At 34.4% G+C, this 23,520-nt stretch overlaps 1 protein-coding gene across 1 annotated transcript; it reads left to right on the top strand.

The window, feature by feature from the left end:
• Positions 1 to 91: 91 nt before the first annotated feature.
• LOC121419105 (L-2-hydroxyglutarate dehydrogenase, mitochondrial-like) lies at positions 92 to 22,139 on the top strand. Its single transcript, XM_041613419.1, has 10 exons — positions 92 to 242; positions 4,608 to 4,750; positions 6,453 to 6,604; positions 6,918 to 7,049; positions 7,545 to 7,707; positions 11,470 to 11,507; positions 14,746 to 14,910; positions 18,422 to 18,579; positions 19,586 to 19,717; positions 20,388 to 22,139. Exons 1-10 carry the CDS (start codon positions 127 to 129, stop codon positions 20,581 to 20,583), a joined length of 1,395 nt encoding a protein of 464 aa, XP_041469353.1. The 5' UTR covers positions 92 to 126; the 3' UTR covers positions 20,584 to 22,139.
• Positions 22,140 to 23,520: the final 1,381 nt, after the last annotated feature.

The following is a 23,520-nucleotide window of genomic DNA, read 5'->3' as shown; positions in this document are numbered from 1 at the left end:
TATACTGTTGCACTGCCACTCCCCGGGGCCACTCCCCCTTTCATGTTTTTCATTTATTTCCCTTTTTATTTGTATAATCCAATTCACCGTACCGGTATAGTACTTCTATCCTTGACATTCACAAAAATGGGAAGGCTCAATATTAAGCATTTGCTCGGAAAGCAGACTTGGGATAGATGTTTGCCGTTGTTAGCTTCACCAAATGGTTCTCTAAGTTCTGTTCGATATTCTTCTAAAAATAGGTTTGTGGTGGTATTTCAGTTCTTAGCTGCGCCTTTTCAATATTAACTAATAACTGTCTTGACGAACGCTGTCGCTAGTCGCAGATCGCGAGCCGGGCCCGGCCCAGAGTAGAGGCCAGGGCTTCGGCGGCGACAGATCCCTGCCCCTGCATGCCCTGGGGCTGGGTTTAGCCTTGAGGATTCGACTCCGTGACCATATCTTTTTATGATTATGATATTGTCATTTGAGCCTTGAACAGCCTTGGAAATCCATCTTTGAAGATAGACCTCACGTAAATTTCTATCATTTTACTTATGATGAGGTGTCCAAACTTCGCATCGATCGCGGACTCTTCAAAAATATTCTTCGGGCTTAAAATTGTTCACAAAATATTCACAATTTATGCATAACCAATTTAAAAAGTAATTACACATTGACGGCAAGATCGTAAACTATAAAATCATGGATAAAACTGTAAAGTGGTCTAGGGGTTACGCCGGTATCGCGATCTCAAAATTCTATTCCGATCAGCGAATGCGCCGTGCTGGAAAACCATTCTAAAAAAGTGTATCCTAACTTCGAGGACCAAAGTTTTTGTGGAGATTTGCACAAAAACTCAATCCCAAAATGTGAAATATTTATATCAGATTGACAGCAAAATGCTATAGAAACGGTTATACCTTGGTCACATTTGCTCTACGGCGAGTAGAAAACAGCCGTTTTATTAATGTAATTCAAACCACCTACCGTATATGTAGTTGGACAAAAAGAATGTTAAAGCGGCTGTTTTCGACACGACGTACGGCCGCCATAGAGCAAATGTGACCAAGGTATTAGTACCACATTTAACTCACATTTTTGATGATTCCTGCTTGCAAAATGGTGATATCGTGATGCTTGTTGAGATTATCAGATTTCTTCAAAACGGGCACTAACGGTGACAAATTTGCCGATCTTTTGTCAATATTTTCATGAATACTGCACTCATCCTGAAGAAACTTGCACCAAAGGGTAATTTTAGGTCACTTTTCACGTTGATGATGTCAGATTTTAAGGATATTGGCTAGTTTTTAGCTCATCCGGCCCGAAGTGCAAAATGAGCTTATGCTGTGGCGTCCGTTGTCTGTCTGCTAGTCATCCGTCCACAATTTCAAAATGCTACTTCTTTGCCATTTCAATTCTGTTTGCTTTTTATGATAGCACTAGGTGGGGGATTCAAAATTTCTACACAGAATTTTGAAATTCATTAAATATGCTAACTTATGCACATTTTTCAAAATTCACAAGAAATGCTTCTTTATTTGTTGACTGATTTTGAATTTTTTGCTTCCATCTGGTAGATCTTTATGAGGTTCACCAAACTTCTACACAGAATTTTGAAATTTTGACCAGAACAATTTTTTATGCTAATTTATACGAAATTAATTTATGCACATTTTTAAAAATTCACATAAAATGCTTCTTTATTTGTTGACCAATTTTGATTTTTTTTTCATCCATCTGGTAGAGCTTCATGAGGTTCACCAAACTTCTACACAGCATTTTGAAATTTTGACTAGAACAATTTTTATGCTAAATGCAAAATTAATTTATTCATATTTGTAAATATTCACATAAAATGCTTTTTCTTCTTTAATTGTTTACCGATTTTGATTTTTTTTTCTTCCATCTGATAGAACTGCATGAGGTTCACCATACTTTTACACAGAATTTCGAAATTTTCAGTAGAAAATTTTTTATGCTAATTTATGCAAAATATATTCATAAAACACAGAAAATGCCTCTTCTTTATTTGTTGACAGATTTTGATTTTTTTTCTTCCATCTGGTAGAGCTGCATGAGGTTCACCAAACTCGTACACAAAATTTTGAAATTTTGTCTGGAAGATTATTGATGCTAATTTATGCAAAATTCATTCATAAATAAGAAAAAAATGTTTTTTCTTCTTTATTTGTTGATCAATTTCATTTTTGTTTGGTTCATATGATAGCTCGAGGTGGTGATACAAAATTTCAACACAGAATATTGAAATTCATTAAATATGCTAATTTATTCATATATTTTTAAAACTCACAAAAATCACTTATTTATTTGTTGATTGATTTTGATTATTTTTGTTCCATCTGAGAGCTACATGTACATGGGGTTCACCAAGGTTCTACACAGAGTTAAGAAATTTTGACTAGAAAGTTATTTATGTTTAATTTATGTGAAATTTATTCAAAGATCACAAAAATGCTTCTATGTCATTTCTTCATTAATTTCAATTCTATATCCTCAATTTATGTCACCATTATAATTCACTACAGTGTCAACTGGGCTGAAATTGAAATTGTGTTAAATTTTGTTGCGAGATGCTGGATGAGTTCCAATCATTGATGTTCTAGTTCAGATTATGACCATCCGCGAAGTTTGGACTCACTGCCATAACTATACCGTACACCTTCATACGCTAATGCATATGAAGGTGCAATACGTATGTTAACAAAAAGGTTAAAAATTAACGTTAGAGGTTTCTTACCAGACTGATCTCGTGTAGATCCCTTGATCCATTCGTTTCCACCGCACATACAATAGGCTTGTTGTTGTTGTTTGTTGGATATTAATGGCGACCAGTCATATTTGACTATTACCGCCAACTCGTTAGGCCTACTATTATTTTCTTTCTTTTCTTTTACGTGTTCTTTGAAATCGTTCCTCTCCTTCTTTTTATTTTCTAATTATTATTATAATAAAGACTTGTATCTTACAAGTGACCGCATGATCCCGTCCCTTCTTACGACAACGTCCAGACATCGTCCTGTCTCTCCGGTGTAGACGGGGGGGCTCCCTTTGGGATACTCTATATAGTCTTGAAACTCGGAAAAGAAATAGAGAAATAAACTGTTAAAGAATCTTTCTTCATGAAATGATCTCGCATATACCAACCAAATACATGTATGTCCGCTTGAACCGCTTTATATGATGTACATGTATGTAGCTGAGATAAGCAATGTTACAAAATGCCGTTTTGAAGAACAATTTATAGATAAATATTATTATTTAACAAACAATAAGATTTAAAATTTGATTATAAATATTATAAATAATTATTATTACAAATTTGTAATACAATGATGATTATTTATGATTTAGTTTTGAATTTTATTATTTGTTAATAATAATTTTTATCTATAAATTGTTCTTCATATCGGCATTTTGTAACATTGCTTATCGGTGCTACATACATGTACATCATAACGAAGCAGTTTAAGGGTCAAGCCTATTGTATGTGCGGTATACGAACATGATGAATGGATCGAGGGATCTACACCAGATCGGTCTTGTACGAAACCTCTAATTTGTATCCTTTTTATTAAAATACTTTTGGCACCTTCATACACATTACGCGTATGAAGGTGTATGGTTAAATGAAATGATAGAAATTTACGTAATTTCAAAGATGGATTTCCTAGGGAAATCTAATTTGTAATCTAAATTGTTTACATGGTTCTCTTATATGTATTTGGGAGGCGGCTCAAGGCTCCATGATCAAATGACAATATAATCATTAAAAAAATTATGATCACGGAGTCCTAGGCTAGGCTGGGTTAGCCTTAGCCTTGACATGCTTGAGGACTCCATGATTATATTTGTTAATATTTTATATACTTCTTCATCATGGATCCTTGAAACTCTGTCCATACAGCCATTAGCGACACCTACATACCGGATGGATTTCCCTAGGAAATCCATATTTACAGGGTGAAATCAGTTTATATGGTTTTATTTTATTTATGTATGAACCTTTTTATGCCTAATGCATATAAAGGGATAAAAATTATTTCATTATAAATGACAAAATTGAGAGGTTTCTTTATACCAGACCGATCTCATGTAGATCCCTAGATTCGTTTGTGAACAAAGAAAATGTAATAGGCCTGACCCTTGAACCACTTCGTAATGATGTACCTTCGATTAGCAATGTTACAAAATGCCGTTTCGAAGAACAATTCATAAAATTTAATATGTGATTATAAATAATTATTATAATACTAATTAAAATACTAATTTGTAATTTACATGGCAAATTTTGATCATTCCCTCTCAAGGGGGGGGGGGGTGCACGGGTGCATGTGCCCCCCAATCCGCCAGTGTTGACAAATATGTTTGCTATGGAGAATGTAATGATCTTTTTTAACCATACATCCTGCTGAATGAATATATTTTGACAAATCATATCTCCATTCACGTTATATTTTCATTCATACTATAATTGAAGGCTTGCATATTTGCAATGATTAAATATTCATTGATATTCCACATACCGGTATTTGTTTTTTCCATTAGTGCTTACAATAGGCACTCCCCCTAATTGATTTTATTGTGTCTGATTTTTTTATCAGGTCATATGGCACATCTCAAGGAAGTAATGATTTTGATGTGTGTATTGTTGGAGGTGGGATAGTTGGTCTGGCAACTGCTCAGGAGCTGATCTGGAGGCAGCCGAATCTTAAACTTGCCGTAGTGGAGAAAGAGTCTCAACTTTGTAAGTATCACTTTTTTATTATACACCTGACCTGGATGGGACGTATCATGGTATCATGTCGGTGTCCGTCCGTCTGTCTGTTAACTTTTCCTTGTAAGTTTTTACGCGATAACTTCAGTTTGACTTAACCTACGGTTATATAATTTGGTATGTATGATACTAGCATGGATTTCAGGAAGACTACTTATTTGTTGGTCCAAAGGTCAAGGTCACACTGACAGGTTTTCCTCTTACCCTTCTGAAGTCCTTGTACGCGTGATACCTTTAGTTTGATTTAACCTAGGCTCATATAATTAGGTGTGTATGATACTAGCATGGATCGCAGAAAGCCTATCGATTTTGAGGTCAAATGGTCAAAGGTCAAGATTACAGTGACATGTTTTCATCTTACCCTTCTGAAGTCCTTGTTATCGCGATCACTTCAGTTGAACTTAACCTAGGCTCATATAATTTGGTGTGTATTATACTAGCATAGATCCCAGCAATTCTATTGATTTTGAGGTCAGAAGGTCAAAGGTAAAGTTGCACCTTCTCCTTTTCTTGCTTGACCAATAACTCAATTTTTCGTATTATATGCTCGCCTTAGCGACACTCTTGTTGTAAATGGGAGGGAGAGACCGTTCCAGGTAGATATGAAGTAACCAACCCCAACCAAGGAATTTCAACAACACTACAACAGACCTCCCCATATTTTTAATTGGATTGATTGATTTGAATTTGATAGATTTTATTTCTCATGATAATACACAATACGAAATGAATACATTCAAATAAACAAAAACTTAATAATGTATTTAATCACATAGTAAACAGGTTTATGAATGTGGAATTATAAAAATTATACAAAAAAAAAAATCAAAACGTTATAAGGAGCTTGAAAGAGGTTATCCCAATTGTACTGTACATTACAATTGCAGAATACATATACATAAAGAATCATATAGAAAAGCACAAATAAAATTATAAAGTAACTTGCCCAAGAAAAATCCTTAAACAGCTACCCCCCCCATTTACATAACCAAACATTGCCTTTCTTCTATCTAAACTGTAGCTGAAATTATATTTTTTAAATTAACTTTTGAATAGGTTGGAGGAAAGAATCTGTGTTTTGGCAGTCAATATATGGTTTCTCTGAATTGTCTTGCTTATCCCACTGCAAATCCCTATCAGAAATGCTGTTTTTTTCTTTGTCTATTTTTTGAATATAGATAATCCTTAGTTATCAGTTTGAAAGGTTGAGAGCTCTAACATATAGTACTGATACTTCATCTAAAATTGATAAACCAGTACCCAAGAGAAGAGTTCTTGAAGAAAGATAGTCATAACACTTCTCTTGAAAATATACATTCTAGATGAAGTAACGGTACAATAACACTATGTATCTTAAATTTGGGGGTTAGAGACAAAAAAATGTTAGGTAAAGATTTGCTTCACTATTTTGATTCCATTCACATTCTATTCATATTTCACTCAGTACGATTTAATTGTAGAAAATTGTGAATGCACAGATACCACTATATGATAATAATATTCTCTTGATATGACACCTCAATGTGACAGCAAATAATTTATGCACAAACCAGTAAAAATGAATGAATTTTTCCAGTATTAAAAAGCCAAACAAGAAATATTTAGACTTCTTAAGAGAGGAGACAAAAATGATAATCATGTCTCTTTTTATGAATTTTGTTGAACTTTACAGCTTTGCATCAGAGTGGTCACAACAGTGGTGTTATCCATGCTGGGATTTACTACACCCCTGGATCTCTGAAGGCTAAGCTCTGTGTAGAAGGTTTAGAATTGGCCTACAAGTATCTAGATGAGCATAATCTTCCCTACAAAAGATGTGGAAAGGTATGATGTTAATTGTTTGAGCTAAAATAAATTTGTAAATTAAACTTCATGGTCCAATTATATAAAACTGCCCCCAAAAATGAAAGACTCTATTGCTTCATGTGATTGAGAATGTATTCTATTATTCTTTTACAAAAAGTATACTGTAAAGCTGACCCATTTTAAATTCATGTTTTAAAAAAGAATATTGGATCAAAATGGCTGTACCAGAGGCTTTTGATTAAAAGCTGTAACAAGGTACTGAATCATGTAGCTCCATAGTGCTATTTCAATTCCATAAAAGTATTTTACTCAAATCTTTGTTCCTGACCAGCTTATTGTGGCACGTAATGCAGAGGAAATTCCAAGACTAGATGCACTGTATGAAAGAGGTCAGAAAAATGGTGTGAAGGGACTAAGGATCATGAATCCAGATGAGATCAGAGAAGTGGAACCATATTGCAAGGTACAATTTTCTACAATGCTATGAATCTTACATTTCAACAAGAATCATTTATCATAGTGTTGGTGATGCAGTACAAGTATTCTTAGGGCTGTGTTACACACTTGTTGACATTGGATTGAGGCCAGCCTCACTCCAATGTCAACCTGTGTGAAACAGGTCTCTCTTATCAAAATGCAGGACTGAGGCCAGCACAAAAAAAAAATGGACACCTTTTTATTTGGTGTGAATCCGGCCTAAGATGAGAGGATGATGGGGGAGGGGCATTATGTATATTTTTAAGAGGAATAAAGATAAGGAATGTGTTAGTTTGAATTGATGAAGGGTAATTTTTAAATTGTTTTTCAACAGGTAACAGGTAATGTGGAATAAGATTTCTCTATATGTACAAATGTGCTGTATGTGCTTTTGCATGTTCTGTATGAAAGGGAGGGTATTTAACTATTTATATGTGTGTTTATTAAACTGATATGAATTTTCTGCTTTTACTTTATTAAGGGTGTAAAAGCCATTCATTCTCCAAACACTGGGATAGTTGACTGGGGCCAGGTTGCACAATACTATGGCAAGAACTTTGAGAGGCTTGGAGGCAGTATCTTCACCAACTTTGAGGTTACTAACTTTGCCATGACAACAGAAGGCAAAACTGGCTCAAAAGAAGGTAACGAGTATTATCATCTACATAGAGTGTTTTAGCGATACATTAAAAACGAGTATTTTGATCTGCATCAATTGCCCTTGCAGTATCAGAGTGTATCCCTTAAAAAGGACAGAAATCTGACTAATATCCCATAGGCTCCTGCACAAAATTTGTCATTGAATATGAGACCGTATTCAACAGTCTGGTGCGCATGTATGAAATATACAACAGTTACAACAATGACAGTAATGCAATGCGGATCATAGAGCACAGACTTTGGTGAATTAGAAATCTGCCCCCCCCCCACCCTTTGATTTTCCTGATTTTTTTTCATACCAACTATTCTGCTTTCAAGATTCCTGCTGTTTTAATTCAATATTCTATTGTTGTTTCCAAAAGTAAAAGGTTTAACAGTCACTTTTTTCCTCAATTATTTAAATGATTAAAAAATAATGTTCTCTTTATTCTTTACTCTTTATTCATATTTTCCCCTGACAAAAGCTATTACATTTCCAAGCAATCATACTTTTGCAATGATCATTTAATGCATATTTGAATTGTTTCAACACTCAGTTATAGATGATAGTTCAAAGTTTTGGTTCAATTTGAATATTATACTATTATAGAAGATGGTTGGTTGCAGTGCTCTATGACTACACTGTCACCTAAACTTACAAATGCCAACCAAGAAATTTTTTTCTGCCTAAACTTGGTCACTTTTATTCTATAACATAAATCCAAACCTATTTCAAGGCAATGTCGACTTTCTCTCTCACATCGCTATCATCATTTCATGAAGATATCATCTTGAATGAGAGAGGCTCACTTCATCATAACATGAAGGTATTCATTCTGCCTTTGATAGTATTCACAAAAAGGATCTATCTGGGTCGGCTTTTGTAATTAAAAAATCTGAAGTTGGCGGGGAAATTAAATCTGATAAAAGATGGCAGCTCTTTGTAAAAGGGCACTTAACAATATTCATAGCAGGATAATATATCTGTATCTTAATACCACATTACCTACTGGATTTGGATAGTCCCTTTACAAAGCCTTTGGGAATGACAGAATTCACCAGTCAAAGGGTTAATGAAGATGCAATCAATTGCATGCCTACACTCCTCATATCATTATTCACTTCAATCTTTCTCTTTCAATTTTCCCATAGTGATTTCTTTCAAAACTCCCTTGATTCTTTGAGATGATCTATTATCGACCTATGAATTACCTATAGAAAGGGAGAGAGGGGGCTGACTTCTAAAACTTGAAGGTTGATGATATAATGATTTTACAAACTTCGTATTTTCTTTTATAACAGCAATTATACTTGGGAGAAAAGTTAGCAATAGATATCAAATTGTGGGTACTATGAATAATTCTTTAATATCTCATATTTCTTTTTTTTACTTTTAATCATAACATTTTAACCCAAGGAATAGTATTGTCATTAATTATTTGGGTTGAAGTGTTTTGATAAACTTGATATTCATGTGTTTCTTTAATTGTTATAATCACTTTTTGTGGCCACTTCCTTCCACCCTGCTTCCTTTTAATTTTGGACTGTAGACTATTGCGCTGCTGTAATTCAATAAATACAAGTGAATTTCTTTTGAAAATCTAAGTACATTTCATCAGTTTACTCAGAAATCATTGCAAGATATTGATAATATATCTGTCATATATGTTGGATGCATTTCAGGTTTAAAGGTTTGCTTGAAAGAAAAGCTTACTAAGCCGAATGTGGAAATATTGATAACTCAAATTTGTTATCCAACTTGCTTCCTTTTGACAAAAGAGGGCAGTATAAAGGGAGATGCAGGGGATAAGGTTACACGTGCCTAATCACAACTGGCAGGCAAAAGATATTCATTCAAGCCAACCCATTCTCAATTTGTAAATCAGATATTGCTAATTGACAAAAATTAATGCATATGACTGACAATCTAAGACTGATTCTAGGGAGGATACCTACTGAACTTCCTTTTTCCACATTGGAAAGATATATCACTTCTACGGAACTATTTTTACTGGCAGAATTAGGGCCATTTTACTCTCTGAAGTGACAAATTTGATCCCGTCATGTGTAGTCATCATAAATGCCGATTTATTGTCTCACCTGCGAAGCAAAGTGAGACTATAGGCGCCGCTTTTCCGACGGCGGCGGCGGCGGCGTCAACATCAAATCTTAACCTGAGGTTAAGTTTTTGAAATGATGTCATAACTTAGAAAGTATATGGACCTAGTTCATAAAACTTGGCCATAAGGTTAATCAAGTATTACTGAACATCCTATTAGAGTTTCATGTCACATGACCAAGGTCAAAGGTCATTTAGGGTCAATGAACTTAGACCATGTTGGAGGAATCAACATCGAAATCTTAACCTGAGGTTAAGTTTTTGAAATGTCATCATAACTTAGAAAATATATGGACCTAGTTCATGAAACTTGGACATAAGGTTAATCAAGTATCACTGAACATCCTGCATGAGTTTCACGTCACATGACCAAGGTCAAAGGTCATTTAGGGTCAATGAACTTTGGCCAAATTGGGGATATCTGTTGAATTCCCATCATAACTTTGAAAGTTTATGGATCTGATTAATGAAACTTGGACATAATAGTAATCAAGCATCACTGAACATTTTGTGCAAGTTTCAGGTCTCAGGATTAAGGTCAAAGGTCATTTAGGGTCAATGAACTTTGGCCGAATCGGGGGTATCTGTTGAATTACCATAACTTTGAAAGTTTATTGGTCTAGTTCATTGAACTTGGACATTAGAGTAATCAAGTATCACTGAACATCCTGTGCTCATTTCAGGTCACATGACCAAGGTCAAAGGTCAATGAACTTTGGCCGAATTGGGTGTATCTGTTGAATTACCATCATAACTTTGAATGTTTATGGATCTGATTCATGAAACTTGTACATAAGAGTAATCAAGTATCACTGAACATCCTGTGCGAGTTTCAGGTCACATGATCAAGGTCAAAGGTCATGTAAGGTCAATGAACTTTGGCCATGTTGGGGTTTTTTGTTGAATAACCATCATATCTCTGTAAGTTTATTGGTCTAGTTCATAAAAAGTGGTCTAGTTCATTAAACTTGGACATAAGAGTAACCATGTATCACTGAACATCTTGTGCGAGTTAGAGTAGTATTCATAGTCAGCACTGCTGCTATATTGAACCGCGTGATGCAGGTGAGACGGCCAGAGGCATTCCACTTGTTTTTAAAATGAGCCAGTCGAGGTACCCTTTTCTGGTCAGATATGGAATATTGGACATGTATGCAATCAACTGGTAGTATCATGGACCTATAATAGGTCCATGGTAGTATACATTCAATCCTAGAATTTCCTCCTTATTTTTTATGAAATTTTTTGAAAGTGCCACTTTAACACAGAAGTTTATGGAAATGAATTAGGCCTGTGAAACCATAAGAGCCTTGGAGAGCATTGACACACTCTAAATTATCACTTGCAGTCAAAAAAGGACAATTTTTAACTACCTTCGTTGGTAGAATTCGATATAGCTCCACAGGAGAGATATACAAATATACCAGGTGTGAAAAAGTATGGGGAAGCTACTATACAAGTATATCAATTCATCCCTTGATCTGGACAAAATCTAGATTGTCCTAGCTCTAAGTTTGACCTATCATCAAAGCTAACCGGTGTCTGGATAGGCTGTACATGGATGAAACTAATTTGCTATCTTAATATCTTGCTATCTACTAATTGTACTTTTTTTTTTTATTATTTTTTTTATTATTTATTTGTCTAGGTTTACAACACCCTGTGACATTGCAAGCCAAGTCAGGTGTAAGTATACAGGAGATGTAAAGAAATTTCATTTCTTGCAATACACACTCAAAACAAAATTTGAAGGGGTATATTGGAATATGGACGGTTGTGTAGTCAGATGGTCGGGCAGTTGGTCCATTCCAAAATCTTGCAGTTTGAACGACTTCCTTGGTTTTTGTCTCACCTGCGAAGCAAAGTGAGACTATAGGCGCCGCTTTTCCGACGGCGACGGCGGCGGCGGCGTCAACATCAAATCTTAACCTGAGGTTAAGTTTTTGAAATGACGTCATAACTTAGAAAGTATATGGACCTAGTTAATAAAACTTGGCCATAAGATTAATCAAGTATTACTGAACATCCTATTAGAGTTTCATGTCACATGACCAAGGTCAAAGGTCATTTAGGGTCAATGAACTTAGACCATGTTGGAGGAATCAACATCGAAATCTTAACCTGAGGTTAAGTTTTTGAAATGTCATCATAACTTAGAAAATATATGGACCTAGTTCATGAAACTTGGACATAAGGATAATAAAGTATCACTGAACATCCTGCATGAGTTTCACGTCACATGACCATGGTCAAAGGTCATTTAGGGTCAATGAACTTTGGCCGAATTGGGGATATCTGTTGAATTCCCATCATAACTTTGAAAGTTTATGGATCTGATTCATGAAACTTGGACATAATAGTAATCAAGCATCGCTGAACATTTTGTGCAAGTTTCAGGTCTCATGATTAAGGTCAAAGGTCATTTAGGGTCAATGAACTTTGGCCGAATCGGGGGTATCTGTTGAATTACCATCATAACTTTGAAAGTTTATTGGTCTAGTTCATTAAACTTGGACATTAGAGTAATTAAGTATCACTGAACATCCTGTGCGCGTTTCAGGTCACATGACCAAGGTCAAAAGTCAATGAACTTTGGCCGAATTGGGTGTATCTGTTGAATTACCATCATAACTTTGGAAGTTTATGGATCTCATTCATGAAACTTGTACATAAGAGTAATCAAGTATCACTGAACATCCTGTGCGAGTTTCAGGTCACATGATCAAGGTCAAAGGTCATGTAAGGTCAATGAACTTTGGCCATGTTGGGTTTTTTGTTGAATAACCATCATATCTCTGTAAGTTTATTGGTCTAGTTCATAAAAAGTGGACATAAGAGTAACCATGTATCACTGAACATCTTGTGCGAGTTAGAGTAGTATTCAAAGTCAGCACTGCTGCTATATTGAACCGCATGATGCAGGTGAGACGGCCAGAGGCATTCCACTTGTTATTTTTAACCAATTGTCATGAAATATGGAACACACATTGTTTTGGGGGTAAAGATGTGCAAGACACATTTTTTACATGTGTCAGAAATTGTGTTTCCATGGTAACAATACTTTGGCCAAAATTAGGTTTTACAGTTCAAATTATTTCCTCAGTTTTTACTCGATTCTCATTAAATTTGGCACATACATTGGTCTTTAAAAAAAATGTTCAAGACATATTTTTCACTTGTCTTGGAAATTGTGTTGCTATGGTTAGAATATATCATAGCAAAAAAGCCAGCAAATTAATATCAGATCAAACTGCTTCTTCTGTTTTTGGCCAGATGTGTCAGAAACTGTGTTGTCGTGGTAATGACAGTACGGTGGGGGGGGTCTTAATCATCAATGATCTTTTTAATTATTTTAAACAACCTTGCATGAGTTTTGCCATAATGCTTGAAACAAATCTGTTCAATTAGCTCTCCCTTTCTCTTGAAATACAGAGAAACTACATGTACTGCATTGGCGTATTCTTACGGCCAGGTTCATGGATAACTTGACGAGTGATTTTTTTAAAATACTGATAGTATTTCATTCTTTATGAGAAGAAGCAAACTGAAATTTAAGCACAGGATGAACTATCAGTACTTTTTTGTCTCACCTGCATAGCAGAGTGAGACTATAGGCATCGCTTTTCTGACGGCGGCGGCATCAACATCAAATCTTAACCTGAGGTTACGTTTTTGAAATGACATCATAACTTAGAAAGTATATGGACCTAGTTTATGAAACTTGGCCATAAGGTTAATCAAATATTACTGAACATCCTACTAGAGTTTCATGTCACATGACCAAGTTCAAAGGTCATTTAGGGTCAATGAACTTAGACCATGTTGGGGGAATCAACTTCAAAATCTTAACCTGAGGTTAAGTTTTTGAAATGTAATAACTTAGAAAATATATAGACCTAGTTCATTAAACTTGGGCACAAGGTCAATCATGTACCAGCAAATATCCTACATGAGTTTCATGTCACATGACCAAGGTCAAATGTCATTTAGGGTCAATGAACTTTGGCTGATTTGGGGGTTGAATTACAATCAAAACTTTAAAAGTTTTTGGATCTGATTCATGAAACTTGGACATAATAGTAATCAAGTATCACTGAACAACCTGTGCAAGTTTCAGGTCACATGATCAAGGTCAAAGGTCATTTAGGTTCAATGAACTTTGGCCAAATGGGGGTATTTGTTGAATTACCATCATACCTTTGAAAGTATGTTGGTCTAGTTCATAAAACTTGGATATAAGAGTAATCAAGTATCACTGAACATCCTGTGCGTATTTTATGTCACATGACCAAGGTCAAAGGTCAATGAACTTTTGCCATAATGGGGGTATCCATTGAATTACCATCATAACTTTGCAAGTTTATTGATCTGACTTTTGAAACTTAGACATAAGAGTAATCAAGTATCACTGAATATCCTGTGCAAGTTTCAGATCACATGATCAAGGTCAAAGGTCATGTGAGGTCAATGAATTTTGGACACATTGGGAGTATTTGTTGAATTACCATCCTATCTCTGTAAGTGTATTGGTCTAGTTCATAAAACGTGGAAATAAGAGTAACCAAGTATCACTGAACATCTTGTGCGAGTTATAGTAGTTTTCAAAGTCAGCAATGCTGCTATGTTGAATCGCGTGATGCAGGTGAGACAGCCAGAGGCATTCCACTTGTTGTACCTCATTTTTGCAAAGGATCCAACTTGATTGCAATATATCAGTTGTAAAAAGTAGAAACTGTTATATTTTTACATTTCTTACACCCAGATTATGAACCTCTTTGGATTGCTTGTGGTCAATGAAAACTGTAAATACAATTCCTAAATTCCTAAAATATACTTATTCATGGTTATTCAAGTAAATTTGGTTAATATTTCAAGAAATATTTGCACAGATTTTTGACCTATGATCCTTGTATACTCTAAACAGAAATCCCTGAGATGCAGGTATGTGGTGACCTGTGCTGGTCTTTACTCTGATCGTGTAGCAGAGATGTCAGGCTGTAGCAAGATTCCAAGGATTGTGCCTTTCAGGGGCGACTACCTCCTACTCAAATCAGAAAAAAATTACCTCGTAAATGGCAATATTTATCCAGTAAGTTCATTTTTTTGTTTGTGAGGTTTGAAAAGGTATAGAGGAAGAGGTTGAGAGAGGCAGAGATGGGCGGATATGAAGGAAGAGATAAAGATAGAGAAGACTTTTGTGAAGAGAGAGACAGTAAGAAACATGAGTCTGTGTGTTTATTAAAGTTTCATTATATGCTATCTGTTAAACATCCATGTATATCCAGCTACACACAAGTGCAGTTTGGAACTTTTCAGCAAAATATTAGTAAAAAAATTATACAAACAATTAAAGTTGATGTGAAGATATTCATTATTAAACAATGAGGTAGAACTGCCATAAGTATTCATGGAAGTATGTCATAAACTTGCATTCAAGATGTTAAATGTTTGTTTATTTAAGCCATTTTTTCTGAATGACACTAAAAGACAGATCTATATTTGTCTATTTAAAATCTACAGGGAAATCATTACCACAGTTTCCCTGAAGAAATTTAGAAAAAAAGACAAATCGGATTGAAGGGATCTTTTCATTAATGTTGTGACCTATCCCAGAAAAGAAAGGATAGAGTTTTCAGCTTTATGAAGGTTTGTGGTGAGATTTATATTGTTATAGTGCATATGGCAGTGTATAGTATGTTCCATACTTCTCCCAAATTTGTTCCATGTTTTGTTTATCATCTCAAGTGTATACTTTGACAAATATTAGAGTGCTTTTAGTGTGAGCTACATATCACATTGGTGAATTTGTTTTTAGAATTGTGTACTTCCACTTAGTTCTTTGACTAGAATAATTCAAATATTTACAATATAATACATGTTTTCTCTCAATCGATTTGAGAAAACTTTTAGTGTTCCAAGGTGAAAACTATGTTTAGAGGATCAAAAAGTTGACATCTTCTGTTTTGCAATCTTGTAATACCCAATATATTGTTTCTTGTTTTGTGATGGTGCAGGTGAATTTTCTGTAAAACTATTATAATTTTGATAAATGTTATGTTTATCCTTGCAAAAGCACTTTGTAAAAGATTGTATGCTGTGCTAGAAAACATAGTCTCTGCAGATCAGACTGGTTATTTAAAACAACGTTCCTCTGTACAAAACATCCGCCTTGTTTTAGATACTATTGAATATTGTCACTACAAGAACTCCCCAGGGATTTTAATTTTTCTAGACTTCAAAAAAGCATTCGATAACATAAGTCACAAATTCCTTTTTTTGTTACTAGATAGACTGAGTTTTAAAGAAACTTTTAAAGTTTGGGTTAAAACTCTTTATAACAATGCGATAGGGAAGGTAATTAATAATGGTTGGGTCTCCAAAGAATTCAAAATAGAGCAAGGTGTGAGGCAGGGTTGCCCTTTATCAGGTCTCCTCTTTATACTGGTCGCCGAAGTCATGGTAGTGAGAATAAAACAAAATGCTTACATTCATGGAATTCAAATTCCCTCAGAAAATCCAGTCATGCCAGTTGGTATTGTTCAAGAGAATGTCGTTATGTCACAATTGGCAGATGATGCTGTTATATTTGTAAACTCTATAGAGTCGGGAAATTTGGCTCTGAAAGAAGTTGAAACGTTTGGTCTTTTAGCAGGCCCAAAACTAAACTTAATGAAAACAAATGCTATGTCTACCTCTTTCCAAGAAAAGGAACTGGACAATTTAGCATGGACAAACCAGCCCATAAAATACCTCGGTATATACATTTCCGCCAAACAAAAAGAATGTGAAAGTTTAAATTGGGATTTTAAAATTGAGAAGGTGAGATCTCTTTTGAGGATATGGAAAATGAGAAACCTGACATATTATGGAAAGATAACAATTATAAAAACACTTGTTGTTTCTCAATTTGTATACATTGGGACATGTTTACCAATTCCAAAGAATATTATGACTAAACTTAACAAATTAATATACAGTTTTCTTTGGGGTTCCAAAAAAGAAAAAGTCAAGAGAGTGGTTGTTACTCGCTCTCCAGCAAATTGGGGTTTAGATATGGTGAACTTAAGGACCAAATTTTTATCATTACAATTGTCTTGGTTCACAAAATACCTTAAAGGTGACAAGTCACAATGGAGACTATTTTTTAAATTCTGGATAAACCGCATCGGAGATGTATCGGAGGTTTTGAGAATGAACTGTTCGAGTAAAGATATGCTTTTTTTATGTACGAAGTTCAAATTACCAGAGTTTTATGTCAACCTACTTATGTACTGGAGTGAACTGAGATATATTCATTTTTATAACGTAAAAGACGTGTTCGATCAAGTCTTATGGTACAATAGCAATATTAAACACGGAAATGACCTCTTATATTTTAAAGAGTGGAAAGCTAACGGGATTGAAAAAGTCAGTGACCTTTTTGAAAATGGGCACTGGATATCGTGTGTCTCATTGCAAAGACGATTGGGCACAAATTCATTGTTAATAAATTTCAAATTTTCTAAATTGAAAAAGGCATTTCCAAAAGTATGGGTGAGTGAAATAAGAAATTCAGTTTACACCAAAGTTGAAACAGAAAATGAACCAGAAATGTTTGAAATATCATCTGGTGATTACATTAAAGTTTGTTGCATGAAAGCAAAACATTTTTATTTATTACTAAATGAATCAGAACAAGAGAACCCCCCTGTTTCTGGTTGGTGGGAGGAATTTTGTCAACTACCAATTGATTATGAATGGAAGAACGTATTAGATTTTAAATTGAAAAATATCAGAGATAATAAAGTGAGACAATTTAATTTCAAATTATTGCACAATATTTTACCTTTTAAAGAAAATCTTTTTAAATGGAAGATCTCGTCAAACATTATTTGCTCATTTTGTAACGAACCTGAATCATCTATTCACATTTTGTTGAAATGCCACCAAGTAACTGATTTTTGGAAAAAGATTCACTTTTTAATATTAGATTGGTTTAAAAAAGACATTTACTTAGAAGAAAAGATTATTGTAATTGGTTTTAAAATCAGCGAGTCTAAATTTGATTTGATTAACCTATTATTGATTTATGCACAATATGCTGTGTACAAAGTATATATGTTAAATTACTTTAAGAATAAATTGTTCAATAGTCAATCAATTTGGATGGTATTTAAAAGTGATTTCAGGAATTATGTTCAGTGGAAATACAAAAATAAGAAAGATGTTTTAGAAGAACTTGAAAAGTTTCTGTTTTAGATACTCTTACAATTTCTGCATTTGTATTTACTCCTTCTTTTCTATACTTGTTGATTAATTCTGTATACATGTGACTATATCGTTATTTTGATTTTATGAAATAAAGTACCTCAGAAGAGGAAAAGAAAAAAAAATGTTTATGCTTGTTAACAACAGCAAAGTCAATTAAGGATTTCAAATAGCTAATTAGAAACAAAAATCTGATTTAGCATCCAAGAACATATGATCAGCTGCATGTAAATCTGTGTGTAATTACAAACAGTTACATGATACACCACCTAGGTCATTTGTTTATCATTTCCATTACATCAGTGGTATCATCATTTCAAAATTTAGAAGATTTGTTCACTCTTTTTTACCAGGTTCCCAACCCCAAGTTTCCATTTCTCGGTGTGCACTTCACCCCTCGAGTTGATGGTAGTATATGGCTGGGTCCTAATGCTGTTCTAGCACTGAAAAGAGAAGGTTACAACCTTCTTGATTTTAGTTTGAAGGACATGATAGATGCTGCCTCATTTAGGTAAGGATGTAAAATGATCTTTTCTTGCATTAAGGCTATACTGTGTATGATGTATATGATATATATGAATTTACATCCGCCCAATCAGAAACATACTCATAAGATATGAGGACTGGTTCAAACCTCAAAATACCTCTTAAATCATTTTATATGTGAACTGCCACCCCGAAACCAACAATAAGTTACCCAAAGTGAATTTTGGTATTTTTAATGAGCTTTATCAGGCAGGCCGTGAGCTTTAAAATGATATGTAACTTGTCAACTTGATCAACAATAACCCACTTATTACTTGATTGAATGTAGAAGAAATTTAGAGAGATTTAAAGCATAAGGAGAATACAAGGTTTGAAGTTGGGGTTCACTCATGCATGACATTTTCACACTGTGCAATATCTTTAAACTTCCAAGTTGTCCTGAAAAAAATGTTTGAAAAAAAACCTCCTGTGCCTCTTCTTTTCTTTACAACGTCAAATTATAGTAGTACAAAGAACAAGAGTACTCTTTCAGATGAGCTTATTTTTAAATTTTTACTTTTTAGAGACAAAGTTATAGTTCAGCTTTTTACAGAGAACCTCCTCTGGCAACATATTAATGCCAAAGTTACAAATTGGAACCACATAAAACATATGAATCCCATGGATCTGCCATTTAACTGACAAGGCAAGAGTTATTGTTGGTCATATAAAGATCAACAATAAGAACAATCATCAAATGCTATTTCTAAGATGATTCTGGGTCCGTTCAGAGTGAAATGACCCTTCAAAAGTTTGAAAATTGTATCCCTATGTAAAAATACTGTAACATTTCTGTGATACGTAATGAAGATAAAAGATCTTATTCTGTGCAATGTTGTTATTGATGTGACTTATTGTATTACTCTATGTGTTTCATGATTTATTTCTTTAACTTAGAAACTGAATGTACATGTAATTCGGCCTATAGGCTGTTATAATCAGTAAATAAAACCATGCTTCTACTATTTTGAATAATACATTTATACCTCCAGTGGTCTGAGAAAACTTGCCTTCCGCCATCTTGGATATGGACTTGGAGAGATGTACAGAGGATTCAACTATGCAGCTCAGGTCAAACTTCTTCAGGAGTACGTCCCTGACCTCAAAGTCTCTGATGTCACAAGGTGAGTGATAGAGGAAAGGGATAAATGAATGTCGGGAGAGAGGGATAGAAGGAGTGAATTGATAAAAGAATTCAGTGTTAAAAGGAGGGAAATAGTGTTTGATGGATGAATGAATGGAGGAAAAAAATGAATCATTGACTGATAACAGCATTAGTCTAGCTCAGTGAGTCCGTGATTTCGAAACTATCTTATGCCATGAGGTGAGTAACAGATTAAAGGGATAAATGGATGGACGGATGAATGGGTGGATGGGTATATAAATTGAAAGGGTGGATAGGTAGATGGATAGATAGAGGAAGAAGGATGAAGGGAGTAAAAGATAAGTCAGTGAATACATCACTGGTCAAGCTCTTTGAAATGTATTTCCTTGACCTCAAAATTTCTGATGCCACATGGTGATTGATAGATTGAAGAAATGAATGTATGGATGAAAGCGGGGACAGAAAGATGTATATTAAATGGATGAATAGATCATACAAATAAATTGAACTATCAAGCACTAAGCTACGTGCTGGGTCCCATGTCACCAGTCGTACTTAATAGTGTCATGCACAACTTTTGAACATGTTTATGAACCACCACCCTATTCTTATTTGTCAGATGTGGCAACTTGTCTCATCAGCAAGATTTCGAATTTTCCTTGCTCCTTTATGATGTTCTTCCATTACAGGGGTCCCTCTGGCGTCAGAGCTCAGGCACTGGACACAGACGGCAACTTGGTGGACGACTTTGTCTTTGACATCGGAGTTGGTGGAATAGCATCAAGGGTACTGCACGTCCGGAACGCTCCTTCCCCTGCGGCCACCTCTTCTCTCTCCATAGCCAAGATGGTTGTTGATAAGGTACAGGACACCTTTCAAATATGAAGCCCAGAGGAGACATCGTGACAAGATATGCAAATTTTTATTGTTCAGGCACGATGAGACAAATTGCCTATCAACTAGAAGAGGCTTTTTCCAAAAATTCATAGACAAACTGATGGAATCATGTGAGTATTTTTATGATAGTGGAGATATTTTCCAACAGAGTTTTGAACATATCATATTTCATATTTTATTCATTTTACAAGGCTTTTTATGGGAAAAATATTCAATTTGAGGACACCAAAATGTGACATGCCCAAACAGGGTATACATGTTATGCAACTTATCAACATATTTCATATGTATTTTGTTCTCATTGTTATAATTATGTTGCTACCATGTCGAGCATTCAGGGAATAGCAAAAAATTGTAACTAGAGGTTTCACATTACTAATTTCCAAAAGTGGAACATGCATTAGTCTTGGTGTCCACCTTTATTTTGTAACCAAATGTTCCATAGCACAGCTAGAATGTGAACTAGCAAATGAGATACCTTAGTAAAACTTCATCAATTTGAAGAACTCCTTGAATAATGAATTAACAATAATGAATTAACAATTTCGAAATTGCTTTCGAAATTCTACTAAATGTAATAAATTTTGGGTACTTGAAATAAGGGGAAATATTTGGTGTCCATCGTAACATGCCTTCTGCATCCATTTTGCAGGGGTCACAGTTCTGTTAATTTTTATAATCTTCAATAAATACTAATATACAGAAAACTATATAGCACAAAAGTCTATAAAAAACAGATGAATAAAATCAATCAAAAAATAGATTTTTTTAAATGTGGCAGCCATTTTTATTTTGGTGTCCACATTTGGACACTGTAAAAAATGTTACATGATTTTTCAGAGGTAGGAGAAATCTGTGAAAAATGAACACAGCCATGGTTAACTGGCAGAATATAATTATATGTAACCGCAAACTAAGAGCTTGGAGATGTTGAACTTTTGCATGAAGAAAATAAGCTAATTCTCTAAATTATGTAACATTTGATATAATAATAATGATTATAATAACACAGTTCTTGTATAGTGCATATCGCATTATGTCATAACATCCCTATGCACTTCCAAAGGACTTGGATATTATTACCCCAGTGGCTTTAGCCAGTTGAGACACCAATCAAAATTCATAAAAATGCAAATAGAAACCCATACATAAGAAAATATTCACTTGAACTGCCTCCCCTGGTTATATGAATATCTCATGAATGTTTATTGGTAACTCAGTGTGTTCAGGGCATTTTATAAAGGAATTTATATTTTCAGTCTGATGTCACACTTGCCCTCCCCAGTATTGTAAAACTACTCATATTTGTGCTAACTTCATGACAATGTAAATGGGTCTATATGTGTTTTTTTTTAAGCCAGTTGACAAATCAAGTCTCTTGACTTGACAAACTATTGTAGCCACCTATCCTATTTACATTGTAAATAAAATGTTGCTTGGCTTTGTTGATGATATCATGTCTGAACATGCCTCACGGATCCTCAGAGACAGAGAATCAAATGTTTTGTATTTACACACTTAATGTAATCTTGATTCACTTGCACATTTAGGAACAGAAGGACTTAAACTCAAATACTGTGATTTGAGAAAAGTGATGTTCATCCATTTTTTACCATGCAAATATACCTAGATGTGATGAAGTGATATTATGCCTTTAAGAAAAATGAATGGATTTATGATTTTCAGAATCTGTAGGTGTTATAGATTATATTTGTAATAAAATTGCAGTGGCCAAAAGCTGAATTTCGTCCTATTGTGTGCCTACACACTGCCATACAACTCAAAGTATGTACTCCAAGTCGATTTGGATGACTGTTTGGAATTTTTGCTAATTGTTTTTCTTTTTGTCTGCCTTGTCCATATTGATTCCATGGATGAACACCAAATAGAAGAAATTTGTCTGTTGTCAAATGCGATTTAATTGGAATATGAATGTCAACACAAGTTATGAATCGTTTGTGGCAATGCTTTTATTTTTAAGAAAATATGGAAATGGTTTGCAAATATTATGTGAACCCTGATTATAATTGACCTTCATAACCACCTTGTATACAAGGCAAAAGTTTGAGTCTATGATGGAGATTTAGTGCTTGAAGACCATTTTACAGCATTTACATCCTTTAGAAATTATTTGCTTGGGAATACTTGCCACTGGACATATCAGATATGGCTGAATTCTGATTTCATATCTGTGTCTCACTATGCACTAAGATAATAATGATATTGGGCAAGCAATATGAATTTCATTGACAATGAAAGGTGAAAAGAATCTCAAACTTTTTCTGAATTACAAATGAATTGCATTAAAATGATTTTTTTTATTATGAAAATAAAATCAAGTGAAATATATCTATAGAAGTCTTCTTTGTGTCTTAGACTGCTCTGACTTGCAGGAGGACAAAAGAAATGTGGCAAAATTTTAATGTGGAATTGGTAGAAAAAACTTCATATAGTCTTACAAATACAGATGTAAACTGTGTACCTCATGAATTCGATTTGATATTGTACATGAAATAGCTTTTATCCGATGTATGTTAATTTGTATAGAGAGTTTATACAGGTTGAGTTCTTGTTTTGGGGGTTCAGTGTGTGATTTGGTAAGACGGGTGCACTATGATATAGAAGGAGTGTAGATAGATTAGTCATTCCAGTACACTGAGAAGTGAAATTCTATTTCATTATTATTAATGTTTGTACAGTACACATCATGTAAATTGCAGTGAATTCATGGAAATGTCTGAAATATTTATTATTAGATTTAGATGAACTAGACTGTCATTATAAGGGCAAGAAACTTATGCAAAGATGAAATATAGATGAATTAGTTTAATGGCGCAAATCCGGAATTGTAAAAACATATAGTTGTTTGAATCAGACTATTCAAAGTTAATTAAGATCACATTGACAATGACCTCTCAACCATGA

The sequence above is a fragment of the Lytechinus variegatus genome, chromosome 7 (assembly GCF_018143015.1).
Source record: "Lytechinus variegatus isolate NC3 chromosome 7, Lvar_3.0, whole genome shotgun sequence".
Lineage (NCBI taxonomy): Eukaryota > Metazoa > Echinodermata > Echinoidea > Temnopleuroida > Toxopneustidae > Lytechinus > Lytechinus variegatus.
Note: the sequence above shows the minus strand (reverse complement) of the source record. Positions and strands in the feature narration are given on the sequence as shown.